Here is a 27,732-nt window from a genome sequence, read left to right on the forward strand (position 1 = left end):
TAGTTTGAGGCCCTGAACTCTGGACTGCTTTAACACTTCTTTTCTGTAAGTACAGCCATTGTACATTTTAGCTAGAAATTCCACTGTTACATAAGAACACAATAAGAGAAACTAAAAAAATAAATGTAAAAAAAAAACAACACATAGATCTACTGGGCTTTCTCTGTTCTTAAGTCACTCACATTTCAGTGTGCAAGGAAGATATAAGTCCTTTCTTTACGCATGAAGAATCCAAAATTGTCAAACACAGTGATTTCCATGATTTTATTGAAACAACAGGGATTCAGAAAAATCAAATAATATGCTGTGCTTTGACTACAACTTTGTGAGCCACATAGATAAGCATGAGTGTTCCATAAAGCGATGTTTTCCAGTGAAAGCAGCAGAGTGATGTTATTATGTAAAACAGAAAAGCTGACAAAAACAACTCAATGAAGCCCCCTCTGTTTAACAAAAAAGAATAACTCCCCTAAGAGACCTCTCTACATGACTTTTTTGGCCTTTTTTGACAGGAAACAATATTATTATTGTGAGAAAGAGAGCTATTAGAGCCATAGATTTAATGGCAATGGTGAAAAGTTATTATGAGCCTTTATGCTTTCAAAATAATGTGTTCATATTGCAAAAGGAAAAAATGGTTCCATCAGTTTTTGTCTTTATCTTCCTTTTTTTTTTCATTGGAGATGAATTAGTATGGTTCCCATCAGTTCTAAAGTTGGAGGCAGCCCATTCTGTCTCCTTGAATTATGCCTGTATACTCATTATGACTTTTCCTTTCACACTAAAAAGACAAGGTAATCTCTTTGGTTTTGTTAACAAGGCTTTCACAGTGAATTAAAAAAACAAACATCTATGTGTTATTCTGAGGTTGAAATGTGTGGGTACAATGTGAATTACTGTCACGCAGTTCATGTCCACACTCCACACAGGAAGCAAAATTGAATCAGGTTAAGTGAGGTAATGAGCGGGGTACTGGTTAGATTTTTGATTAATGAAATTCATGAAAAATAAAGTCTACTGTCCTTTCTACCATTAAACACAGGCATACAAACTACTAAAATTCTGTGGGTGTTCATTAACAGTATTTATGGTTATGATGAGGTGATTCTTCAAACAGTTGTATTGGTAAAGTCATAGTTCACAAGAGCCTGAATTCAATACCAGGTGCTGAAATATTCAATAGGGGCTCTCAGCTTGTTTAACCACCAGTTAATGAGAAATCATGACCCAAATAAACAATAGTTTCCACTCCTCAGACAAGTTCAGTGAAAGATGTTGCTATTTGGACTTTAGATGGTACAAAACATATTGAACAAGAGGATAGGACAACACAAGCAGGTTTAAAAAAGCAGGAGGACAAGCATAAATACATTTTATTCTTCTCAGTTTCTTGTGATAACATGTAAAGCGTAGTTGTTTTCCAGAGACCTTGAGAAGTTACCACCTTATCGTGGGAAAACCAGCTTTGTTATTTGAAGACTGTGAGATAAATGAATTCAGATCTCAGGAAAACAACCAAAATATACTTGTTTTAATGAGAAAATGGAGTAATGGTATCTATCCATTAAACTTTTTCAATGGTGCATATGTTTGAACCAACATTAATTTGTGGCCCATTTCTACCAAAAACCCTGGAGAGAAACTGTACCCACCTGTTACACTGTATAGCCTAGCATCCTCGCGGGTACAACCAGCAGAGCCTTCTTAAAGGAGCCTTCTTAAAGGAGCCTTCTTAAAGGAGGCACTAGCCTCTTCTTAAAGAAGAGGCTAGTGCCTCTTCTTCTGCTAGGTACATAATACAACTCAACTTCAAAAAAATATATACCTTTAAGGAAATTTCAAAGTGGATGAACGTCTTGTTTCTTTTGAAAAGTTTTCCTCGACACTGTAGCAATGCTAAATGTTGCTAGTGCTGAGCTCTTGGCGATTAGCATTTAGTCTTTATACTAAAACATCAAAGAGTAAAGTCTAGACCATCCTCTTAGTAAAGTGTCTGCCACCATACAAATAATGATCGATTAGTTGACTGATTGATGTCCTTAGTGTTTTATAACGTAGCTTCTTTGCAGGGAAATCTTTATTCTGGCTGTTATGTTTAACAACATACTACTACTAAAAACTACTGTAAAATACAAGATGGACTAGAGTGTAAGACACAGCCTGTTCTTTTGGCTTTCCCATGAGGATTTCTACTGTGTACAGAAAAGTCCACAAACATGCTGTTTCTGTGCAGTTGTGATACTCTCTTTGTACCATCCCTCTTATTGGAGTTTACAGTCTCGATGGCTAACAGTGCAGAAGTTAAGCTCTCAGCTTCTGATGACATTGATAGTTGTGAAGTGTGTAACACCAGAAGCGAGAGCTTCCTCAGTCTTGTAGATTGAAAATGTTGCCACAAAGTCAGCCTCTGTGAGCTGAAAGAATGCATACCTTTTTCCCATTGTTCTGCAGGTCATAATTATCTTGTCCTCTACCTGTATGCATTTTGAATTGACATGCACGCATTTTTTTTTCTTCTACCTAGAGTCAGGCTAACCAACTCTGCTGGTCACTTTTCTTTTCAGTTGTGCTGCCAGTTGATTTAACCTGCAATTGTGGTGTCTGGACATGCAAATACAAAATCTGCAATTTAATGTATTTTTTACATCAAGTTGCTCTTGAAAGGGTTACCAAAATGCCTCAAGAAAGGCCTTTAAGTTTACAATAAGGCCACTGCTTTAGCATTTGTAAAAGTACCTTTACTTTAAAAAAAGCAAAACTCTTTTCAGACGTTATTTTGAGAAAAAAAAAATGCTACTAACTATTTGTATTTTTTGTGCTTGAGTAATACAAATGACCCAGGGCTGGAGAGGGGCTGGGGCCGGCCAGAGTCACGCTTAACAGCATCTCCTTTGTCCGGGCCTTTTCAACCCTGGTAATACACCCAAAGACCGCCAGTGATTTTCAGGCCCTTGGGACAAGGACAGCACTACCAGGGGCTGGTGGCAACCCTACTACCCTCCAAGGCACCCCGTGCCTTCACTCCACATCCAAAATTACCTATTTTTCCATAAATGCATGGCTATGACCAGATGAGAGTGAAAAGCTGTTAAAAAGTGTTCCTGCTAGCCAGGTCTGCACAATTAAGTATCCCTGCCTGCTTCACACAGCAAAAGAATGATGGGGAGTTTCTGTAGTGATGCATTGCATGCAGTTTGTGATGGTTCACTACACTTATGATCATGTCTCATCATTTTATAGAGGTAAAGTGGCCCCAATGCTGGACGTAGCCCACAATTTGGATTATAAAGTGTTTCTTATACAGCAAATTTAATGCATCTTAAACAAACACCTGAACTATCACTCTAGATGGCAAAAGGTTCTACATCCATGGGAAATGTTACTTGTAGGGAATTAACGTCTCTAATTAATGTGATGTTTTTGCAAGCCCAAGTACTTCCTCTTTTATTTTTTGCTTTCTCCTCAATACCCATAAATGTAGCATGTTTCTAATTCACCCTTCAGTAATGTAAATGTTACTTTGAAAACTTAGTGTTTAATTCAGTATGTGTCTGGACTTTTTACATCTGATTATTTACATAGATTGCATCATAGGCACTGATTTTTGATAGTGTTACCTTCAGTTTCAAGTGTTTGGCAATGGGTGACCCAGTTGGGAGAGCGAGTGGTGGTTCGGGGGGACAAAGAGAGTCAGACAGACTGGGGGCAGAGTTGTTGGATTTTAATGGCTCCTGCTTGCCAAGTGTGGTCATGTGTCTCCTGAGCCAAGGCACGGCCTAATCAAAAGCCCCACACAGTGTGAGTGACAGCATCAAAGTGCATCTGCATACTGTGGGGAATACTCCAACTTTCTGATTCCTTCACAATTAAAGTGTGTGCGGGAAAGGAAACACACGCTGTGATGATTGCTCCCTTCTTTTTTTCCCCTCCCATAAACACTGTGAGCGCTCACCACATTTGCCTGTTATGTTTGTGTACATTATTTCCTAACCCTCAGGAGGCCTGGAGAAGAGGAAGAATGAAAAGGGAGAGGAAGAGCTACGAAGTGAAAATGTATAAAGACACTAACAGAAACACTGCTGAGAGGAAGACAGAGAAGGGAGAGCGCGCGAGGCGAGAGCTGTATTTTCACACCATTACTGCTTGTCGAGCATTTTAGCACCCCGGGTAACTACACTATGGCAAAAAATTGATGTTGGACTGCTTGAAAACACCTTTGAGGAGGGTGAGCAGTGTGACCCACAGCAAAAACAGATGACCAGCAAACTAGAAACACAACTTGAAGGCTCGGAGGCATTCCCGTAGCTTGTGTTTGCTCACAGGGGTGCAAGTTTTCTCTATTTCTGCTTTGACTTTTACATATTTTACCATACATATTTTATCAAATGCATGTTTTTTGGAGGTGCACCAAGCAAAAAAGAAAACTCTATCAGGTTGGAATTTTTTGAGGTTCATACTTTCCTTCCTCCCATTAGCAGATTGGCTACTCATGCACTGTTTCTTATCAAGGGAACTGCAAAATCTACACCAGCCAGAACATTGGAAATTACTTTGCTGGCGTCTTTTTGTGGCAAATGTAGAAGGCCGAGTGTGTTTCAAATGTAATTGAGTTTCGTATGTTCACAAAGGCAAAAAAAGAGTGTTTGTGACCAAAACCATGTGATTATTTTGCCTTTTGAAAAGACTCCAATATTTATAGCTGCTATATCCCACATAAATTCATCTGGAAGTAGTTGACATGATTACCTTTTTGTTCTACCTGCATCTGCTAGACCTTTACGTGTGCTCCTCTTCTTCTCCCAAAGAGACTCCTAAGCCTCCTCCATGTGGCTTTCATGTTATTAGATGAAAAGACCGCGGGTTGCAGCAAGCGCTCTGGCACTTGAACACAGCATCGCACTCGACAGCCGCTTTTGGGAAACAAACCAAATTGAATTTCTTTTACTGCCAGCCTAATGACGATGACGACCTCGCAGAGTAAATGCAAAGTTAAACTTAGACATTACTCCTGATCCTGTGACGTCCTTTGTGAGTTTTTTGTTTCACCCACCCGTATACCCACAGCGCAGGTCAATAGGTTTGGCCGCTGCATTTCTGTGTATGTAAGCATTTTTGCAAGCATCTGGAGCGACTAAATGGATATTGGAAGCTGCTGCCGGAGCCCGAAGAATGTTGGACAACGGTTGAGATTGATGAGTGTTTGGGTGCTTTCCCTGTGACCCCGCCGCATCTGGCAGGAACAAAGTCAGGCAGGTGTGACAGCCAGCATCCATCTACTAGTCAGCTGTAATAGGGAGGGGGCATTTATACAGGGACATGCACACACCAGCTCACACGTGCACAGACGCTCACAACAGCCTGTGTTTTCCATCACACACACATGCCAGTGAGCAAGGAGAATATGCACGCACTTATCTAGGCACACAAACAGACTCAGAGGAGAAAAAAAAATAAAAACGCTTTCCTGGCAAGCGCTGCTGTGTGCCTTTCTTGGAAGGAGTGGTTTTGCGAAGCTGACTTCCTTCAAACGTCTGCGAGCTCTCATGTCTTATTACTGGAGACAAATGGCATGTCGCACCAACGCCGCGTCCTCACTCGTTAGCTCCAAACACGACAGCCATCGAGGAGCGTCTCGCTAAACAGTGTCCTCCTCTGTTGGATGAACATGTGGGACAGTCAGACAGCACACATGCTGGGCTTTAAAGTGTAATCATAGATCTACCAGGCTGATGCATTAAATAATAGATACAGGCCTGTCAGTGTCTATGCTGCAAAGATAGAGGTTCCTCTTTGACCAAAACTGCACATGCATGCTTTTTAAATCTTAAAATGTTCAAATAATGGGTACTCTAAGTGATCAGTAAGTGGCATTTGTCCTAAAGTTGAGAAATGGAGTCATAAAATAGAAAAAAAAAAAACTAATTTCTTTGATTATCAATAAGGGTTTTATGAAGAAATGTACTAAAGCCACAGAGCTGCCTGTAAATAACAGTCAAAGAAATACAAACCCAATTTTAAAAAAGTTGGGGCGCCGTGTAAAATCTAAAATAAAACAAAATGCAAAGATTTGCAAATCTCACAAACCCATATTTTATTCATGAAAGACATAAACAGCATATCAGATGTTGAAACCGATAGCTCATTTTGAATTTGATGGCAGCAATACATCTAAAAATGTAGGGACGAGGCAACAAAAGGCTGGAAAAGTAAGTGGTGCTAATAAAAAACACCTGGAGGAGCATTTTAACACTAAGTAGGTTAATTGCCAATAGGCCAGACAGACAGTAACCAATCTGCCAAAATCTGCATCTAAACATTCTGGAACATTTTCAAAAAAATGTTCCTTGATGTGAAAATGCACCAACTTTAAATATCCCACCATCTACAGTCCATAATATCATCAAAATATTCAGAGATTCTGGATCATCGTCTGCCAACACAGTTCCCAAAGCCATCAAAAAAGCAAGTTAAAGCTGTATCATGTGAAGAAGAAGTCATTTGTGAACAGGATTCAGAAACACTACAGTCCTATTGGGGCTGAAGCTCATTAAAAATGGGCCAAGATTGCTTGGAAAACTGTTCTGTAGTCAGATGAATCAAAATGTGAATTTTTTTTTTTTTGGAAACCATGGATGCCACATCTTGTGGACTTAAGAGAAGAAGGTCCATCCAGATTGTTATCAGATTAAAATATCAGTTCAAAAGCCTGCATCTCTGATGGTATGGGTTTGCATTAGTGCCTATGACGTAGGCAGCTTACACATCTGGAAAGGAACTATCAGTGCTGAAGAGTACATAGAGGTTTAGGAGCAACATATGCTCCCATTCAACAGAGACGTCTCTTTGACAGAAGGTGTTTAACCACATACCACATCCATCACAACAGTATGGCTTCACAGTAGAATAGTCTGGGTACTGAACTGGCCTGCCTGCAGTCCAGACCTTTCACCAATAGAAAACATTTGGCCGATCATATAACAAAATAAATCTGGCAAAGAAAGCCCAGGACTGTGGAGCATTCATGTCTACATCAGACATGAATGGGACAACATTCCTCTCCCAAAACTCCAACAATGGGTCTCCTCACTTGATGTTTACAGACTGTTGTTAAAATAAGAGGAGTTGCTACACAATGGTAAACTTAGCCCTGTCCCTACTTTTTGACAAGTGTAGCTGCCATCAAATTCAAAAAGAGCTAATATTTTCATGAAATGGTAAAATGTGTCAGTTTCAACATCTTTTATGTTGTATGTAAGTGAACTGAGCCAAAACATCTGTATGGTTAAATACAAAAGTCTGTTACATTTTTATATCAGGATATAATAATGTTAATTTCAAACTCACAAAACCAACCTTTTTATTTTGAACACTTTTATCCACCAAACAAGAGCAGGTATCTATGACTACACACTTAAATACAACTCAGCAAGCTCCACATAGTCTGGATACAACAAAGCAGTGAATTCTAACACCTCCTGTAACCAATCTGTGACTAAAAGAGCATCTTCAAAAAGTTAAGATGTTGCTTTATTTAAAACTCCAATAAAACTTTGATGATATCCAGCTCTAGTCTGCTACGTATGTAATCTTGTGGAGAGTTGTTTCTTATCTGAGTTGAGACAGATGGTGTACTATTGACATGTCTGTGTTTATTTTGATTTTTAAGCTGATTTTGGAAGGTCAAATTGACAGAAAAGGGAAAGAAAAACAACTTTTTGATTAAATAAAGTCAGCCAAATACAGGTTGGATCAATATAAAGAGTGAAACAGTGACTCAAGGTGTTGTTCACCAACTTTAAAATAGTATTAAGTGTAAACAAACCATGAAGTATTAACTATTTCAGCAAGATATACAAGTAACAATGTCAGTGGATAATTAACCAGTCCTGAGGAGCTTATGACAGTTTAATGTACCTTCTGAAATACTAGGCACAGGCCCTTCAGGGGGCTCTTTATTAGGTTTTGTCAACTCAGACGACACCTTAGAGGTCATTTGTCCACTAAGAGGGAATCCTGAAAGGGGGCTTTACTGCTTTATATACACTGGAGGGGCACCCTAGAGGGATATTTGTGACATTTTGTTTACTGGGGGGGCAACCCGGGGGCATTTTATTGTGTTTGTCTTCTATAGGGGCATCCAAGATGGCTTATTTTTTTCATTCCCCATGGCCTCTCTGAGTGCTTTGGAGTAACAGCCTGTAAAGAGTCTTTGCCGGTCTTTCTTAATCATTTCAGACAGGATAGAAATAGTTAGTAAGGGTTAGAGAAGAAAAATAACTTTTTGGCATAAAGTACCACTTTTCCACCTTGCAGTGGTCTAAATAAAGCTAAAGCCCAACAATATTGGTCAAGTTACCAGGTGAGGATCAAGTATAGGTTCTTAGCAGGTGATGTCACATTGCAGAGAAGAATTCACCTTGGGGGGCAAGTAGTGATTTCTGCATGGAGAAATGCCACCAAAAAAAGGCCATGTTTTGAGATGTCTACCAAATGCGAAAATAAAACATTCAAAATTTGACATTTTAGTATCTGGTAGTAGTGAAATATTCAGGCAAGAAGAGGTAAAAAAAAAAAAAAAAAAAAAAAATGGGGATATGGCAAAAGGCTGGAATTTAAAAGTCTCTGGTTAAAGCATGGACGACTGTGAATGGTTTGTTTCCACAAAGTGGCCAAGTTTAATCGCCATGGTTTAGCTTAAACTCTGCTCTTGTCCACCCCTTGTGGCTCATTTTATGAGAAATGTTTTTTAAGAGATGAATGATTTGGCTCTGCACGGTAGAGCTAAGAGTTTGACCCCCTAATGGCTTTCATTTGGTACCAGTTTGACTTTTTAAATGTGGATTAAATAACAAAATATGGGGAAAGAAAACTGTCTCTCTAACAGGAGCTAGCTATGGTGGTTCATATAAGAGACATTGCACTGTTTCAATTAAAATAATTTTTGTGACAAAATGAAGATTTCGTTCATATTTGAGGCTAAACTTGCCTCTGAACTCGATAACAGACTCCTCAAAAGTCTTATCTTGACTTCATTTGGCTAGATGCTAGAAGGTCTGCAGGACCGAGTAATTTGCAATATTGATCACCTCCACCCTAGCCTTCTGATACTAACTTTCCTTAGTTTCCATTCATTCCTAATGGCTGTCCCCCACTTCCTGACCCCCAATGAACATTAGGGATCACGTGATTACAAACAACCTATTATTATAATGACTCAATGTGATGTCACAGTGAGCATGGATTCTGAACACATGGTCCTTTCTTTTTTTGTTTTCAGACATAGATGGACCATGAACAAAGGTGACATATTTCACATTTTGTTGGTATATAAGCAAAACACCACTTTGAAAGTTACTCATGCAGACCAAAATCACTTCAGCGCCTTATCCAATATCTGCTAAACATGTTGGTAAAGACTCAGGTTCAATTTAAAAAACTTGATCAATCCCCCGATGAAGGGTGCAGGTTTGGAGAAGCATGTACATATAAAATATAGCAAACAGAGGTCTTAAATCAGTACTGATTTAGCCGACAAATAAAAACACCTTACATCATTAATACATACATGGACAAAAGGGACAATAACAGGCAAAAATGCACAGGCTCCTGTTCCAAAATCGGGCTGAAATAGCCCGGGATGGTGACATTTAAGGAGCAGGGCCTGAATGCACTCATGCAGGGTCTCTTTGCAGTAAAAGCATCTCTCAGCCGGGTGGTCTGTGCCACCATTGTTAGAGTGCCTTACTGCGTCAAGCCCCAGGGTACCAGATCCCCCCACCCACCACCACTACCACTCTTCCCTCTCCCATCGTACACTCACCAACTACCAGCATCCTCGTCACAGCTCCCCTCCTGTCGCTGGCATGGAAAATCCCCCATGAGCCTCTGCTCTGATGTAAATCACAGGTAGGGGAAATGTGAGCCTGGCTGATGCACCGGCACTGTGCCGTGAAATCTCTGTTGACATTACCAACGGGCGATTCCAGAAAAAGACACAGAGCGAGAGCCGGAGAGGATGAGGAGAGTGATAAAGAGGGAAAGGGAGCGAAAGAGAGAGAGATGCGAGGAGACGTGTGCATTTCAGGGACTCACTTTTGACTTTCTTACTTTTTTTGGCTCGCCGTCTTGTCTTCATCTGCGGGATGATGGACTGAACTCAGTGGGCCGCATACTTTCATCCCCAGTCTCTCATTCAGATTTGGCATGTTTTATTGTTTTCTCCTTTCCTTTTATAGCCTGACACAGAGAAAGTACCTGTTTTTACTGGTCTTAAAAACAGCCCCTTTAATTCTGGATCTTACAGCTCTAATACCCTCTAGGCCTAACCTGTTTTTTTACGTTTCTTTAGGTAACCTTTTAACAGACAAAGATTGATTTTTCTCCCAGCTCTCGCAGCTTTGTTTTGTGAGTGCGGGAGTAAGAAAGATGAAGATCACTTAGAAATGAAGTGAAGGTAACAAGGGAATCAGGGAAATGGGTTATGAGAGGCAATTTCCAGGCCTGCTCCCCCTCTTTCCATGTGCTGAAAAGAAGAGTAAATGACTTTTAGTTTAGTGTGAAAATATTTAGTTGTACTCCATCTCAAGTGCAGCAATCCAGGAGGGCTTTGGTGTCTTCTCTCCTGCTGCGTCTTGCTTTTGTGCACTGAGATGTAAAAGTTGGCTGTTTCGCCAAAGGGTGCGATTATGTAAGGGAGAGAGGACTTGGATATTTGTCTAATGTGGCGGAGGAAGGCTGCAGGACTTTGCACCGATGTTTCACTAGTGTGGGGTGAAAGAACAGATAAAGGAGCCATGTCCGCTGCATAAGACAACAGTGATGTCTCTGTCTCCTCTTCTCTCCCCCTTGCTCTTCTCTCCTACGTTAAAATGCTGCTGACTCGGTGCGAGACATGCACAGTGGCATCATGACACACAGGAGGAGTGCTTGAGCTTGTAGCTGCCGTCCACTCCAAGGTGATGTGACATCTTAAAGCGATGCTCAGCGCAATTGCACTCTCACTCAGACAAGCGTGTTGACGTCTCTGCCGAGCCAAAAGACCCCTCCTGCCCCTCCACCGCTTCCCCTCCTTGCTCGTCTGAAGCCGGCTGCCAAGTGTTTCCGTGAAGAGGACGGCTTAATTGTTTCTGCCACAGCCACGCTTCTTCTTCATTTTTCTCTCTTTCCTTCCTAATCCCAGGGACGGGAAAATGGAGCTGTTATTTGCATGTCTAATGATACTCGATATCACAGCCTTCTCAAAGGAGGAGGCACAGATGATTATTAATACAGCCAATGAAGCCCTCATTTATGCTGCCTTTTTGTTCTTCGGCCTGAGCAAATACCGCTTTCCAATACCTGACTAATGAAAGAACAACCCCATGGTGAGATATGGTTTCTTTGAAAGAGGAAAAACTATAGCAGATACGTGAAAGTCTGTCTCTCTTTGTTGGAACGGGCGCTGGAATAAGCTACTTGTGTTTCAAATAACGTAATATTGATCCTACTTGAGATGAGTCAGAGCACCTATTCTTAGATGTTTTACAAATACAGGTCGCCTTATTTCATTTTGGCAACGATTGCTTTTTCTTTACATGATGGAGCAGATTTTGCCGATAAGTTTTGATGAATTGCCTGCTTTCTTTTGCACATTAACTACTCCTATACTAACACTGTGGACTGTAGTGGCATTCTAAGAAGGGGTCTGCAGAAAAGTCTTGCTGTAAGACAAACAAAAGTGCTTAGCAGAAGCTGTCAGAGCCCATTACTCAAGGCCCTATACAGAAAAGTTAGTGTGTACCTGCCTGAGTTTCCAACCCCAGCAATGCATTTCCTCTCCAGTGGTGGCAGTTGCCATTGAAAGTGGCTAATTTGCACGGCTGCTCAGGTTGAGAACAATGACTCTGACAGCTTGAACAGGCGCTGTGGAGTACATCTGCATTTTTCCACAGAAATAAGCCCCAAAGAATGGCTCCAGCACTGCATGTCTTCCAATTATGGAAATGTGTGCACGTCTATATATACTACATATGAAGCCTCTCTTGAAACATGCTGTTTGTAAAGCAAAGAAAATCAGAATTACATGTCTTGCCCCCTGCAGGTTTTCTTCACCAATTCCTTATATACCTTTTTCCTTATATTGGCTTTTTCTCTATTCACAGTAGATTACATAATCAGCTGTGAATCTACATGAAAAGTGTTTTCACAGTTTGCCCATGTGAGTTTTCACAAATTGAAATCACATTTATCCATGGACAGAGCCTTTTCAATTAAGCAGCACCCTATTATGGTACTGCTATTCAGGACTTTGCTATGGGCTGAATTATTGTGCCTTTTACTTCACTTTTTGTGCTAATAATTCAAAGAATGCACATGTATTGCAGGATATAAAATGTTAATCAAAGCTGGTTCACAGTGTGTACAAAGGTGAAAATCACGTTTGGATATGCACTTTATAATTATGAAATAAATCAATGGGATTTCAGTAATTCCAGGAAAAAAATTAAAAAGAAAAGAGTTTCCTTGGAAAAACTCTGAATTTCTGAGAATATGAAGTTTAAAAATGTATAAGAACCAAAGCTTACTTATTCTCTGAGATATTAAAGTCACAAATACTATCTTAAGAAAGCGTACTAGATGATGCAAGTTGCCTTTAATCATGCCTGCAGTTGAGGACTAGTGAAATATTTTTTCAGAGCTAAGCAATAAAGAAATTCTAGCCCAGAGTCATCACAAGCATCCTAAGTATCCTGACTTTGGCAGAAGAGGCCATAAAGTGGGGCTTTTCAGAAGACAAGAGCACACTACATTAAATAAAAGTACAGCTTTTGAGTATTTGAAACAACACAGATACTAAAAATATCAATGATTACATCAATATCCAGTACTTGAGGCTGCATTAATTTAATGATTCATCATATTCTGTCAGCTAAATAGCCCAGATATGTAGCGATCGATATAAAACCAGCATCATTTGGAATGCTTCTATCCCAGTTAACAGAGTCAGCTATGTGAGTCTTTATCAGCAGAAGTTTGTGAAAAGAAAGATGATTCTCTGAGAATCCCGAGTTTTTTTTTGTCAGTTTTTGACATTACAATGTCAAAAATTCAGTTTTATTTCCCCTTAAATTTCTAACTTGTCAATCATAGAAACTTAGATTTCTTCTCTTTGAAATATATTGTTCTTTGTTTCCTTAAGAATGGCCATACCAGGGCGCAGATGGCCTCATGATTAAGGCTCACTCCATGTATGAAGGCGACCTGGGTTCAAGTCCAGCCAGTGGCATGTCTTGCCCCCACTCTCTCATCCCTGTTCAGACTATCTGAGTCTGCTGCAACTGTTAATAAATTACCCAAATAAATAAAGAATACCCACTAAAGTTAAGTGAGCAAACCCACAAAAGAAAGCCAACCTCTGAATGTGACGAACGCCACAAGGCAACACAATGACTGTACTTTATATCAAACTGATCAAGACAATGTTACCGTGTAATGTAAAACCATATTTTGGCAAATCAACAACACAGTGAGTTAGGAGATTTGGATACTGATACGTACAGACGCTTCCTTTTTTTCAACTGTGAGGGACACCAAATGTCGAAGCTGAGTCATCCTGAGCAGAGAGAGGGGTGGGGAAGATGACAGTCTGGTAGTTTTATGTTTGGGGCTTTATTATTAAAAATGCTCAGGGCTCACAGTAGCCCCCCCTTCGAGTGTGTGGTGCTGTGGGTCAGTGGTTCCAAAACGTTTAAACCACGAGTCAAAAAAGCATCCATCATGACTTACCTAAAAAACAGCTTTAAAGGATATTTCTGAGTGCCGACGTCTCTGTTTAAGTAAGCCTTTTTTGTCGTGCACCTCTAGAAGTTTATTGTTGGAAGTGTGCTCCTTTTCGCTTTCCTCCCCAAAATATAGTGCCAGAGACCAGGGACCTTGGAGGCAGTTAAAGAATAGATTGTTGCAAAAAGTATTTTGTACAAATTTACAATGTAGAGAGTTTTAGTACATATTACTTGTTAACTATGATTGCATTTTTAGTGAACTATTTAAAGGATTTTTTTAGAATAAGGGGTAAAATGTACAACTTTAGATCATTTAAATTTCTCTGTGTTTCTATGGCAAGCATCCTGCCACCTCTCCTTAGTGTCTTAGTGACCCCCTTCAGGGGTCCCTACCCCCACTTTGGGGACCACTGCTCTAGGTAACCACCTACCTGATGACACAAGTGAACATTTTCCCGATATTTAAGGTTGAGATATGATTTTAACTGCCGATATGTATCGCCAATATACTGGCTGTGAATAATGGCAGCAATGTTCACATTTGATGAAACTTACATCATGCTGATAATCTTGTGTGTCTCTTGATATAAAAGTTCTTTTTAATCATACAAACTTACTCGACTTATAGTAGTCAGACTCAAACAGCTCTTGAAGCCAATCCATGGCGGCTTCCATATTGAAATCGCGGTCCCCACTGAACTTTGGATCAACCTAACGGCCCACCCACTAAGCTTGACTTCCTGTCAGCTAGCTAGCTAACATTCTGGTTGACAGAAACGTAGCTTCTGCCTGTTGAGCTATCTGTCAATCAAATAAGACGTGCCAATCAGTCTGCAGTGAGGTTTTTCCTAAATATAATCAAAATGATTGTGGTACAAAAAAAATTCCCCCCCTGTACAGTGTGAGGACATGAAGACATTAGCTAATGAGACACATTTCGTTTTTGAATCAGGCTGTAAACCGGTTTATTTCTAGAGTAAAGACTGGCTTTTTAACAGGGGTTCGGACAGAGTGTTCTGCAGCCAGCCTCAAGTGGACACTTAGTGTATTGCAATTTTTTTTGCACTTCAGTATTGGCTTTATTTTTAAGGACGAGAGGTTGCCGCTTGGTTTTGACATTTGTTGGGTCTGTGTCTGTAAAATTTTGGAAAAGTGTGTAGCCAGGTAAAAATTTGCTGCAGAGGACGTCCACGAAGGGGTATGTCTAAAGATTTTACATCACTTCGTGACTCTGCAGATGTGTCAAGCATTAAACATGCTTCAAGCTAGCACAGTCTTTTTTTTATTTATTTGCTTCATAAGCACTTTTTAAATTGATATTTTCACATTTAAATGCTGAAATCCTTAGTATGCATAATGAATGCTACTCATTTGACAAACCATTCTGCTTAAGGCAGACAGATACCTTCGTGACAATCTTCTGTGCACTCGTTGTATGGTCTCTTCAAATTCCTCTGGAAGGTTGAGTTTCTTTTTATGTATTTGAGGCAACTCTGGACTAAGTTTTGTAGACACATTGGATTTTATGCAATTCCCATGAACTTCTGGTTGACTCCCCTCCTTACAGTAACATGAGTGGAAATGAGGCATGAGTCATGCGAGAGGTAGCTCTTGTGGGGTCACTTTTATGATTGCAAAGGATCTGATGTAAAACAGAAGTTTGATTAAGAAGTGGGAATAATGTCCACTTGCAATACCTTTAAAACATAATTTCAGTACAGTTCCTTACTTTGTACACTTTTCACTCTAATATCTGGACTAGCACAAACACAGGCCTCAACATCTCCATGAAGCTCAGCAGTCAACATGCTGCTTGTGACATTTAACAAGATCACAAGATCCCATGTTTGACAGATGAGTTTGTGAGTCTTATAGGCACATCAACACTCATTTACTCAGTGCCTAAACTATGAGCAAAAAAAAAAAGAGCCTGCTAGAGAGAGAAAGAAGGAGGGAGGGAGAAGGGGGCGGGGGGTAAAATGTTGAAATATGAATTACAAACCCGAGCGGCACCATCTGGACCGAGAAAACACACATCATCGTGGAGAGCCGGCACATTGAATTAGACTTGCTACGGGATCCATCTGCACCTCGTGAAATCAATCTCATTCGTTGATTTGATTAGGTCAGACGCATGGAAGAAAGAGAAAACTGTTGTGCTCCTTGATTAAGCTTGTTTTGTTTAGCACACCTCCACATGCACCCACCTCCAGCACGCTGAGTCTACCGATGAGCTTTGGGCCCACAGGTAGGGTAATGACAGTAGTCGAGGTTAATGCTAAAAAATCTCCCTCTATTTAACACTCAGCATGAGCGCCACAGCCCCCGTAGCTCAGCTCATTTACACTTTTTCACGTCTCTGTCTCTTTATTGTTTAGTGCTTTTCTCCCTTGTTTTATTTGCTTGTTCTGCTCAAATTACAGATTTTTCTTCTTGCTTTAATTCTGGCTGCAGGGCTCTTCAGAGGACACATGCAGAGCTGTTATGAATCGGACGTACACTTTAAAAACAGAAAGTCCTCTTTATTATTTACCTTTGTTTTCGAGCATCGAGGGCGGCATCAGGCACACGCCACTGAACTGACTGATTGTCTAGTGCTCCCTTGTTGTAACAACAGCATGTAATGAGCAGGCGGTGCAAATCCATACAGAACATTGCTTGCATACAATAGGTCATTCTTGCAGTGAGAGCGGCTGTAGCCGGCAGCCTGGATGCATTATGCAGAATTGTTTTTTATTTTCCATTCTCTCTCAGTGGTGACACTTTACCCTGCTATGATTAAAATGCATCCTCCCTTGCATCCACACGCACAAACAAAAAGGCTTTCATGGGTGGCTAAATCTAATTGCGTTGCTTTCTTGTACTAAAGGTAGCCGCGTTGACTTTGACTCATTCTCTATAAGCAATAAATGCCAATGGCAAGTAAATGCAGCTCATGCTATTGCTCAAAGTGTAGCATGTACACAGAAAACATTAGCCATGATTGACCTTGGTGCAAATTGCTAACAAATCTTGCACACATTGTTCTTATTTTGTCTTTCTAATTCATGATTGTCCAAGAGGAAAATAACACAGCATGAAGGAGGAAGGAAGAGCTTGCCGATGGTGCAGTTCTCTATTTAATAAAACGGCTCTGTGGCAAAGGTACAATACTGGAAACTGATTATAATTACTATACCTTTTCTGAGTGGAGCTGGCTTCAATTACAATCCGTCACCCTTGCTTGTATGTGGGTCATGACACCATCTCCTTCCCATTGTCTCAATAATGGAAGAGTGTCTGCAGTGATAACAAATGAACAGAAAAACATGCACGGCTCCTCTTCTCCCTTCTTGGCCTCAGTGAATGCTGTGTTTGACCTCTCAGAAGAGCAATATTGATTATTTCTATATTGCAATAGATGCCCACAATTCCCAGTGGTTTCATTTCCTTTGTGGCCTGTGCAAGGAAAAAAAATAAACAACAATAGAGGGCCCAGAACTTAAAGAGTTCAGACTGCAGGAAGCTCTTCACATTTCAAACCACAATCTTTCTGAATGAAACTTTTCATTTCCAATGTTCCTGCTCCCAGGATGCTCACTATATGGTTTCCTCCAATAAAGTCTGTTGTGGCTCACACCAGAAGGGAACTTTTCTGTCCAATTTGATAAAATGCTGTGTGCCATGAGACAGACTGGAGGGAAAATGTTCCCAAGAATAGCTAAGTGTATCATATATCATGCATTGCACCATCTGTTCGCTACATTCAAAATGTTATTGCAATATTTAGAATTAGAGATTATTCATGTAGGTGTAATTAACAGAGTCGAAAATCCAACAAATGGGAGGAAGCTAGGATTAATGTGCAGACTTGTTTGAACAGAATCTATCTGGAGTAACTATTTAGGCTACAGTGGCCCGAGGCAGTGCAGATGGAAAAAAAATGGAAGCTCTAATTTTACCAGTTTTGGCAATGAATTAGCTTCTGTTGATCCCTCAGTGCAGTATGAAGCCCTCTTTATGGTGTCTTTGGATTCTGTCTGTGAGGCCGGGTAACGTTGGCCAGCTGAGGAGAACTAGGCCATAATAATTGACTGAAGTGAAAAGAAAAAGGTTAACATCTGGCTGTTACAAAAGGTGCTATGTAAACTAGACCAAACAGCGCATGGCCTTGGGCTTTCCATACATTTTACATAACGACATGCAATCTATTACATATTTAACGTGACATTTTCTCCCCGCAGTATGATCACCTGCTCTGGTCATGCAGCTTCGTTTAAACAAACCCGTTATCGTCTTCACATCAGGGTTGCACCAAACATGACATTTAAAGTCAACACAGCATGTATCACACGGCTCATTCTCATGCTGCACTAAAGCTGTGCCTCTCTGCAGGACTTACTTCATGAAATAACATCAAATGCCACTTTGTTACAACTAATTTTATTATATTTGAGTGGTGATACCGAAGGGCTGCATGCATTGATATAGATCCTTGTATTGAGTTCAATTGTACAGTCTACAATGATATTTTGTCGCATTTGTATTCTTACTCTCTAAATTGTTTGAAAATGCATGACAGTACTTTCTTTTGCCCACCCACACAGGAATGTTGGAGAAAATTGATTCACATCAGAGTCATAATTTTTCATTTGTAAAATTCTAAATTGATTCAAAATGCCCCAAACAGATTTTTTAAACCAAATTTTCACAGATTTCAGTAGACAACACCTGCTTTCTCATCTACCAAGGGGTGTTGGTCTGACTCATCATTCGTGCTGCTAACATTAGCTTTGCTAGCTCTCAGCACCATTAATGTATGGATGTGTCCGGCGTACATTATATGGAACAAAGTGTTTGGCCACACCTGATAATTATAGAATTCAAGTGTTTTAATCAGACCTGTTGCCACCGCTGTATAAAATCAAGCACCTAGCCATGAAGTCTACATTTGCAAACATTTGTGATACAAAGTGGGTTGTTCTGAAGAACTCAGTGACTTCAAGCATGATACTTTGATGGATACCACCTTTGCAATAAGATTGCTTGTGAAATTTCATCCCTGCTGGATATTCTACCGTCAACTAGAGAAATGTTGTAAGAAAGTGGAAGCCTTCAGGAACAACAGCAACTCAACATGAAGAAGAAAACCATGCAAAATTGCAGAGCAAGTTCAACAACTGCTTGAGTGTAAAAGTTGCCAAAGCTCTGATTCCATATCTGAGGAGTTGTGGCATTAATGTGAGCACAAAAACTTTGTAGTGGGAGATTCATGGAATGGGTTTCCATGGCTGAGTCCAATACCAAACGTTGGATGGAGTGACAAATCCCACATCTTTGTTTGGCCATCAGATGGGCGAGTCTGGGTTTGGCTAATGTTGGGGGAACATGACCTGCCTGACCGCATTGTACGAACTGTGAACTGTGTTTGGTGGAGGTATAGGGCTGTTTTTCAGGGTTTGGTCTAGGCCTTTATCTCCAGTGAAGGTCAATCTTAAAGCTTCAGCATACCAAGACATTTTGGACAATGCTATGCTTCCAATTTTGTGACAACAGTTTGGGGAAGGCCCTTTTCTATTCCAACATGACTGTGCCCCAGTGCACAAAGAAGGACTATAGACATGGTTTGATGAGTTTGGTGTGGAAGAACTTGACTGACCCCAACAAAGCCCTGACCTCAACCCCAGTGAGCACCTTTTGGATGAAATGGAACAGTGATTGCAAGCCAGGCCTTCTTGTCCAACATTGGTGCCTAACCTCATAGGTGCTCTACAGGATGAGTGGGCACAATTCTCTCAGAAACACTCCACAATCTTGTGGAAATCCTTCCAATAATAGCAGAGGCTGTAATAGGTGCTACAGGAGCTTCGTATTAAAGTACATGTATTTGAATAAAATGTAATTACAGTCCCTTTTAGTATTGGTCAGGTGCCAAATTTAGACTTGTCAGTATAAAAAATCTTCATATTGCTGTCATGAATATAAAACCTGGGAGATAAAGCCAGCTAACTTGAAATCTACCATTGGCGAAGGAAGAATGAAAAATATGAAGCAATCATAAATGTAAAGCCCTCATTTTTCATGATTATGGATGGATGTTTTTATTCTTTTATGCTCATTTAGAATTGGTTGGCAGATAGGTAAAGTTGTGCTATGTGTATATCAGTCAGCAGTTCTTGGCTGTTGTTCCACAAATATTGACTCTGAGTGGTGGCATATGATGGGAGTGTGGGCAATTGAGTAGTTTCAAACTACTTCACTTTGTTTTTCAGCGTGCACTGGGTTTTTCTTATCTAAGCAGTGGTTCTGAAGCAGTTGGGCATCAGGACCCATCACCGCCTCCTTAAGAGATATCATGTTTTTAAAAAAACACATCATTACATCATTTATTTTTACTCAATTTTCCAGATATAGCATGGGAATTATGGTAATTTCATAAGAAATTGCTTTATCATCTTTGGAAAGCCAGCTTTAATATCTGTAATATCTGTATTACAGCAAAACTGAATAAAAGTGTTTGCTTGCTCAGGACTTCTGTACATCATCAATTTTTTGACCCAGAAAGGGCCCTTTTAACAGCTTTTCTTCCTCATTATGATTAGACCAATGAAATCAAAAACATTGGTTTACTGTGAAGTAAATACAATTTCTGGAGGGCTGTTTTGTTGAATAGAGTTGTTGATTCAAATCAAGAAGTAAACAGCAGAGATAGATAGGGCTGAGCAGAGCTTATTGTTTTAGTTAGAGCCCCTTGGCATTTAAATTTCCATGTTGTGTATTCAAACTGTTTTTCAAGTCAAGCATAAATCAATATTGTGTCAAAAAAAGAAAAAACCTTCATATGGTTGATAGATGACTTGGCCAAATGTTTTTAACATGGAAATCATTTTACACCCCTATATGGGTGCATATCCAAATATGGCTCCACCATTTTTCACTCTAAAACTTCAGTAATTACTAGAAATCACATGCAAACAAAACCTATAATGACATTTAGGACTACTATCGGCCTTTATAATGTATGAGTTCCATCATCTAATCATGGTTAGTTCTAATTTTGGGGCCATTTGTTTGGGACCAGACAAGATGTAAAAGCTGCATTTGAGTTCTGGAGGACACAGGAAGTTTGAGACACTCTAGGCCACATTATGCAGTGTCAATTTTTGTGACGTTGACTGATCTCCGCTGATTGGCTGAAAAATATAATTCTGGTTCTGCTGTATTACAGATTGTTAGGGGAAGACCAGGAAGGAAGTCTATCAAAGTGACTATATATGGTTCCTTGCCCGATAATGGGTTAAGTGACCTTAACCAGGGAATAGCTAAAGCTCACTTTAAGTTGTACCATTCTCATACGAGTATTTGTGTAGCGAGTACCCAGTGACTACTCACTGCTTTCCATCTCTGTTTGAAAGGCTTTCCACTCTTTGAAAAACAAACACTAAAAGGAATACTGATACTAGGCATTTCTATTCATACAACTTTCAGGAGCAGAAATAAAAACCTCGGACCCTTACAGAGGCCTGACTGAGGTAGAATTTGGAGCAGGCAGTCTGGCGTACTGTGTGCAGTCTGTTCTTGCAGACAGAAGCTGACAAGCTGCATCACAGTGACAGCATCTCCTCCCTCCAGCTCCTCGCTCCTGTCTCTCTTTCCTTCTCTGGTCCTACTGGTACACAGAGGAGGAGCACATGTCCTATCTATCATTTGCCCTGGCGAGGAGCAGAATCATTACTTCCCTCTGTAGGCCTTCACTTAAGCATGTGGCACCCAGGCCTGAGGCTCAGAGGGGGTGGGGGGTAGGAAGGAAATCTGCAGAATCATCCTCATTAGGACTCAGTGATTGTTCAAGTGATAGCTGTAAAAGCTCATCTTGACATATTTCTTCCTTTTCTCCATACTGATGGGAGAAGTCCCATGTAGTCTCTGATTGGGAGTTGTCCTTCACAAATGAAATTGTGGATACGGTTAAGAGTGCGCATCTGCATAGCAGTACTCCTTCAGTCAACCAATGCTTCTTTTATTATTCTGAACTGTGTCTTTCTTATCAGCAGCTAGAGAATAGTGACCCATAAATCAGGTTTTATACTTACTGATAATGCTTACAGAATGAAAACAGTTTCTGGTCATGCAACAATGTATGTATGCTGTTTGTCTCTGTTACAGTTACAATGAACTACACATGATGACTTTTTGCTGTTTTTCTTTGTTGACTTTGCAGCTGCGAACAGTCTAGCTCAGATTTCTATAATTAGTGTTTTGCGACTCCAGTCTGCTTTGTTGCACATAATCATCATGTTTACAGTATATATATATTTATCCATTATTTTCTTATTCCTGAATGTCACAGTCCATGTCAAGCCACGTTGCCCAGGCAACCTCCCCCTTGACACTCAGTAATTGTCCTCTCTGATGACCGTTTGTGCACTCCAGTGTGAAGGCTGTCTAAGAAGTGGGCGACAGGGCCGTTAAGATGAGGCATCAGTGTAGAGACCTGCAGCTGCTAACAGTCAGCTCAGCTCAACTTTCAGAGAACATACAGTTTAAGTGGCAGTCTGTAGCAAACCAATGATTGCTTTCATGACCTTTTTTTTTTCAAGAGAAAGCACACAGTGTGCCCTTTTATGTGAAGTAGAAGAATTATTCATCCACCTGCAATTTTTTGTTAACCTGTCAGCCTGAATGTTCTGGCCTGTGCTGCCTGGACAGCTTTTCAAAGTGGAAACTTAATTAAATGTTAAATGTTGAAACTGTCCACCAGAGAGGGGGAAATATCCTTCCAGAACTTTTCAGGTCGCTGAGTGACTTGTGTGGCAGTTATACTTTCGTTTAGCATCATGGAGCTGTGTTAATCGTGTTTTTGTTAATGTTATTGTCACAGATGCAACAGTGTTGACGTTTAATACAATACAGGGCACCTCCTCGCCATGATCCAAAACATTATTGGTTTGCTCCAAGAGCTATGTTGAAACTATTCAACAAAACATGACCCTGCATACACCATACATTGCATTGACTAAGGATGTTCCAATGTGTCTAGTTCCCTATTTAACTAAACGTACATTTGAATTGCATTTAGCTGACTAGTCTAAAGAGGAGAAAATGCTCAGAGAACAGGGTTATTGTGTAATTGGGTATGCCTGATATGCTGTGTAGAGCCTGGCTAACAGTAGCAGTATGCTCTGCCAGCCTTTGTTCCATACTTGTTGCATACTAGCATCATGCTTAATGTGGGTAATTGTCACTTTGTTTAAGTAGTCATACATGACTATAACCGCCACATGCCACTTTATTCCATTTTTCAAGTCAAAAAATGGTCATTCTGCTCTGTTTCTATGACATGCTAACCGCTAAGTTTCTCATGTTTACATATGGCAAAATGCCAGGGAAAGCTCAGGAGGGCAGCAGCTATTAAATGAAGCTACAGTGGCTACTAGTGGTGAGAGGCTTCATTATAGATTTTAAAGAGCATTTAACAGAGCCTGTTTATAAAAAATATAAGTAATCAGTTTATCCAATATTTGATATATAAATTTAACAGTTTAGTTGGCTAACCACATGCATCCCTTACATGGAAGGGGAGTATCAGTATCAAATATCCATCCCAAGCTATAAATGCCTTTCTTAAATGCTAAATTTAACAATTCACCGGAAATGATTAAAGATACAGAAAGATCAGTGTAGCACTTATTGGAATGCATCCCAGTTTTTTAAAAGCATGAAAATTTGTAAAAGATTTGTTAATTTTAAGGCTACAAATGAATCTTTTTACCCCCTAAAGCATGGTCCAAAAAAAAATTAAAAACCCAGGCATCTTTTTCCCCAACAACATTTTCCAGCTCTTCCTGGGGAATTCCGAGGCTTTCCCAGGCCAGATGAAATATATAATCCCTCCAGCAAGTCCTGGGTCCACCCAGGGGTCTCCTTCCAGTTTGACACACCTGGAAGACCTCCACAGAGAGGCGACCGGGAAGCATCCTGATAAGATACCCGAACCACATCAGCTGGCTCTTTTCGAGGCAAAGTAGCTGTGGCTCTACTTCGAGATCCCTCCTAATGCCCAAGCTCCTGTGAGGGAGAGACTGATGGATTCAAAATATGTAGGTGCATGATGATCAGTCAAACCAGGTTGTGGCAGAATCTGATTAGTTTTGAGTGAATGCCCAAAATCAGCTGATCACCAGAGCAGGAAGACAGAAAGAATGGAAGAAGGGAGAGATATGAATGAGTGGAAGCAGTTCTGCTTGAACTTTTGCTGAGCTCCATTTAGTGGGTTAAGTTTTTATTTATGCTTTTATACGGTGTCATCAGAGGTCCTTATTGAAAGTTTATACAGCAATCATAGGTGTTTGAAAATCCCTGATGGACATAACAGTTGAGCTTGACCAATAATTTTCCTCCTGACCAGCTTTAAGGTTTGATCATATTTCTGTCTTGTTTGACAGCATTGTTCATAAATTTTACGCCATCCTTCAAGTCCTGAATCAGGCTGAGGGATCTAAGCAGAAAGAACACCCTGTTCACATCTGTGATCCGTTACTAATTGGTGTTTAAGATAGAGCACTAAAAACCTGTATGCAAGCTAAAATAGTGGGTTTGACCCCCTGTGAAGGAAACACAGACACATGCAGTCACATAGCTGCAGGGTTACCACTACATTCAGGAAGTCACACATAGGATAAAGAAACAATGACAGACCATCATTAATTTGAGCTCATTTAAAGAGTTTCTCAGTGTGCAGGATGTTGCGAGGCATTTGTGTTAATGAGCTCCATCATTCATGTGAAATGATGGCACAATTAGGAAAACAAAAGTGCAAGGTGTGACAATTTAAGCGAATGTGCTTTGTCAGTGTCTCCAAACAACACCTCTGAGACAGTATATGCATAAAAGCCGGCTTATAAAAACATTGCGGGGGGTTTAGAGGTCGGGATTTTCACCGGCAGACTTTTACCTTGCTGTTCTGCACCCTGCCACGCTCCCACAGGAATCTCTGCTGAAACTCTCTAGCAGGAAATGAAATTAAAGCTGCTGAATACAGATGTTTGGATGCATACCCATGCTTAGTATGTATTTGTGCATGCACGTGTGTGTTTTAAAAAGGCATGCACATTAGAAAAAAATTCAAAATGAAAAGAAGGCAGCAAGATGTCTCACAGCAGCAGTAGCGGACATTGTTGGACTTGTAAATGCTCTCCTGCTTGCCTCTTTTTGAAAGTCACTCACCTTGGGGATCAAGAGGCTTATATGAAAGGTGACTTACAGTACAGAAGTGCCCCCTCTGTTTATGCTAATAACGTTAAGTTCTTTGCTTCCCTTGTGTCAAAGCCCTGGTGTTTCTCTTGTTCTCTGACCTCCTTCTTTCCGCACCGCTGTATTTCCTGCCCTTCCAATTTACCTTTTAACTTGAAACAGCGGCAGGCTTAGCCCGTTCTTCTGTCCACAGATGTTTCAGCAGCCCTATGTAGCATTGTCAGACTCATTAGTTATACTCAGCCCGAGCGGCGAGCGGGAGCCGACCACTCAGCCTTGCACGTAATGCAGCTTTAGTGAACTAATGAAACTGTAATTACAAAAATAATGAGGAGCATGCAGTATCGTCCAGTAACTTTGAGGCTAGTTATTTGTAAGCATGAATCATCATGTGCAGCGATTCCTATTTAATTTCTTATGGATTTGGATGCTTTTTCCGTCCTTGCTGTATTATTGGATGCACTTTTGGCGTCTTCGTTCTGTGAATATCCCACTGTTGGGAGCAATATCCCCCACAATGTGCTTGTATGATGTATTTGCAAAGTATAACGAGGAACAATGTAGACTAAGGTCCATTTTCTGGGCTACTTATAAAGTTATTGTCCCCAGTGGGCCTCATTTAGCAAAGTGTGGGCTTTGTTGAGCCATGTTAAGCATCTCTTTTGCCTTAAAGAAAAACATCAAAAGCAACACAATGCAGTCATACTGTGTACTTATCTGCATTTACACAATAAGAATGTCTAGGATTTGCTGAGCATATCATCTTACATTCATTATAGCACCCCTCGTCTCTGTTTACTCAGTGGGATTAAACCGAGACTGCTGCACCTTTTAACTCACTTCTTCCTCTCTTGATTGCAGCTACACACTGACTTGGATGTAGGCAACAAGAACATCAAGTATGTCCTCGCGGGTGAGGGAGCCGGCACAATCTTCGCCATCAATGAGTTAACAGGCGACATCCACGCTATGAAGAGACTGGACCGTGAGGAGAAAGCAGAATACACGCTAACAGCCCAGGTCATTAACGCTGACACAGACGAGCCCTTGGAGCCGCCATCTGAGTTCATCATCAAAGTCCAGGACATTAACGACAATCCACCGCAGTTCATTGAAGGCCCATACCGAGCTTCTGTTCCAGAGATGTCTGCTGTCGGTGAGTCACAAACAAACAGACTTTCTCCCTGGTCTCCGCCGCACACACCAGCCTAATCAGGGTGTGAGATTCCAGAGACGGCTGATCTCTAATGGGCTATTGCATAAAATAATGACTGAATAAGACCAAGAGGAAATGAGAATGCCTATTTACATGCTCGCTAGCTATGAGTATCTTGGCAAATGAAAACACAAGAATGATGAATCAAATCAAATCACCGGAACTTCAGTCATAGCTCAGTGCAGCAAGGGACGCACTGACTCCAGTCCCTCTATTCAAGGACTATAATAAGACTCTCTCTTCATATATTATATGTGCTTATGCACACATTTGCACTATGCTACACTATTCTGATATTCAGAAGTTTAGGAGTCTATAGTAATTAGTAATAATTTGTCTCATTCTTTGTTGTTGCTTAGTTACAGAAATGACTTTTAGAGGGTTTTGGCTTACTCAGAGTGATGATAGAGTTTTTTTATGTTAGGAAATTCTGAGGCTGAGCCCATACTTCAGGGGCTTTGGGATATTTATACCTTATTTCCCCTATAGAACATTTAGGGAAGGACTCTGTTATAGCCTTAATTGGTCAGTACTGGTAGTATTTTCCAGCTCGTTCTAACTAGGAAAAAGATAAATCCAATACATTTTAATTGATCAATCTATATTTGTATAGTGTTACTTCATTACAAGTGTTATCTCAAGACACTGTACAAATAGAGAAGGTCTGGACTGTACTCTTTCTTAAATTGTTTACAAAGACTCCTCCATGGTAACATTTACAGAAAAAAAAAAAAAAAAAAAATCATAAACCATCGTAAATCAGGCAGAAACCTCAAACAGAACCAGACTCATGTGGTACAATCATCTACCAAGACTGTTGGAATTGAAATGTGGAAAAGAATATGTGGATAGACTAGAAATAAACAGAGCCACAATAACATCGATGAATTGGATAGATTTACAGCTAATTTAAATATGTAAATGTCAGTATTCAGAGCAGATCCAGAGCAGCAGGCCATCAATGCCAATGTTCAAGTGGCACCTACAAAACAATTCCAAAAAGAAATACGATAGACAGAAATTTGAATACTACAAGTTTCTAACCAGTTAAAGACCTTGTAAAGTTGCAACAAATCTGTATTTAGGGTTGTTGTGTGACAGGCCACTGTGTTATGAGCCCTTAGTTCGAATTTCAGTCAACTAAAACATCTCTAAGGTTATTAAATCAATCTTCAAAATCACGAGAAATGAGGCAGTAAAATCTGCTCCAGGATGGTGTAGGAGTGTCTGTTGAATGTGCTGAAGCCACGCCCACTACGAGAAATAGTCCTCTCAAATTTGAAAAATGTTACAATCTGAATGGAGGAAAGCTCTGACACCATTATCCTGCCCCCTGACCTTATGAGCAGCTTCCTGGTTCTGTGCCAGAGAAGAGAAAAAGTCCATTTTCTGGCTCAAATCTCTCTTTTATTATGCTTTAAATGATCCGTAGGCCACTGTGGCAAATTTACCTCACAATGAATAAAGACAGTGACATCAGCTAACAACAGATTGTACTGGGATGAACTACTCTGTGACTTTATA

At 40.3% G+C, this 27,732-nt stretch overlaps 1 protein-coding gene across 2 annotated transcripts in view; it reads left to right on the plus strand.

The window, feature by feature from the left end:
- cdh8 (cadherin 8) overlaps positions 1 to 27,732 on the plus strand; it is a 173,778-nt gene that overhangs the window by 32,475 nt on the left and 113,571 nt on the right. For both annotated transcript variants that reach the window (XM_041787257.1, XM_041787264.1), the window contains exon 3: positions 25,854 to 26,148. In XM_041787257.1, the coding sequence (XP_041643191.1) occupies positions 25,854 to 26,148 (295 nt within the window). The remainder of the gene's footprint in view (positions 1 to 25,853; positions 26,149 to 27,732) is intronic.

Source organism: Cheilinus undulatus, linkage group 1, assembly GCF_018320785.1.
Source record: "Cheilinus undulatus linkage group 1, ASM1832078v1, whole genome shotgun sequence".
Lineage (NCBI taxonomy): Eukaryota > Metazoa > Chordata > Actinopteri > Labriformes > Labridae > Cheilinus > Cheilinus undulatus.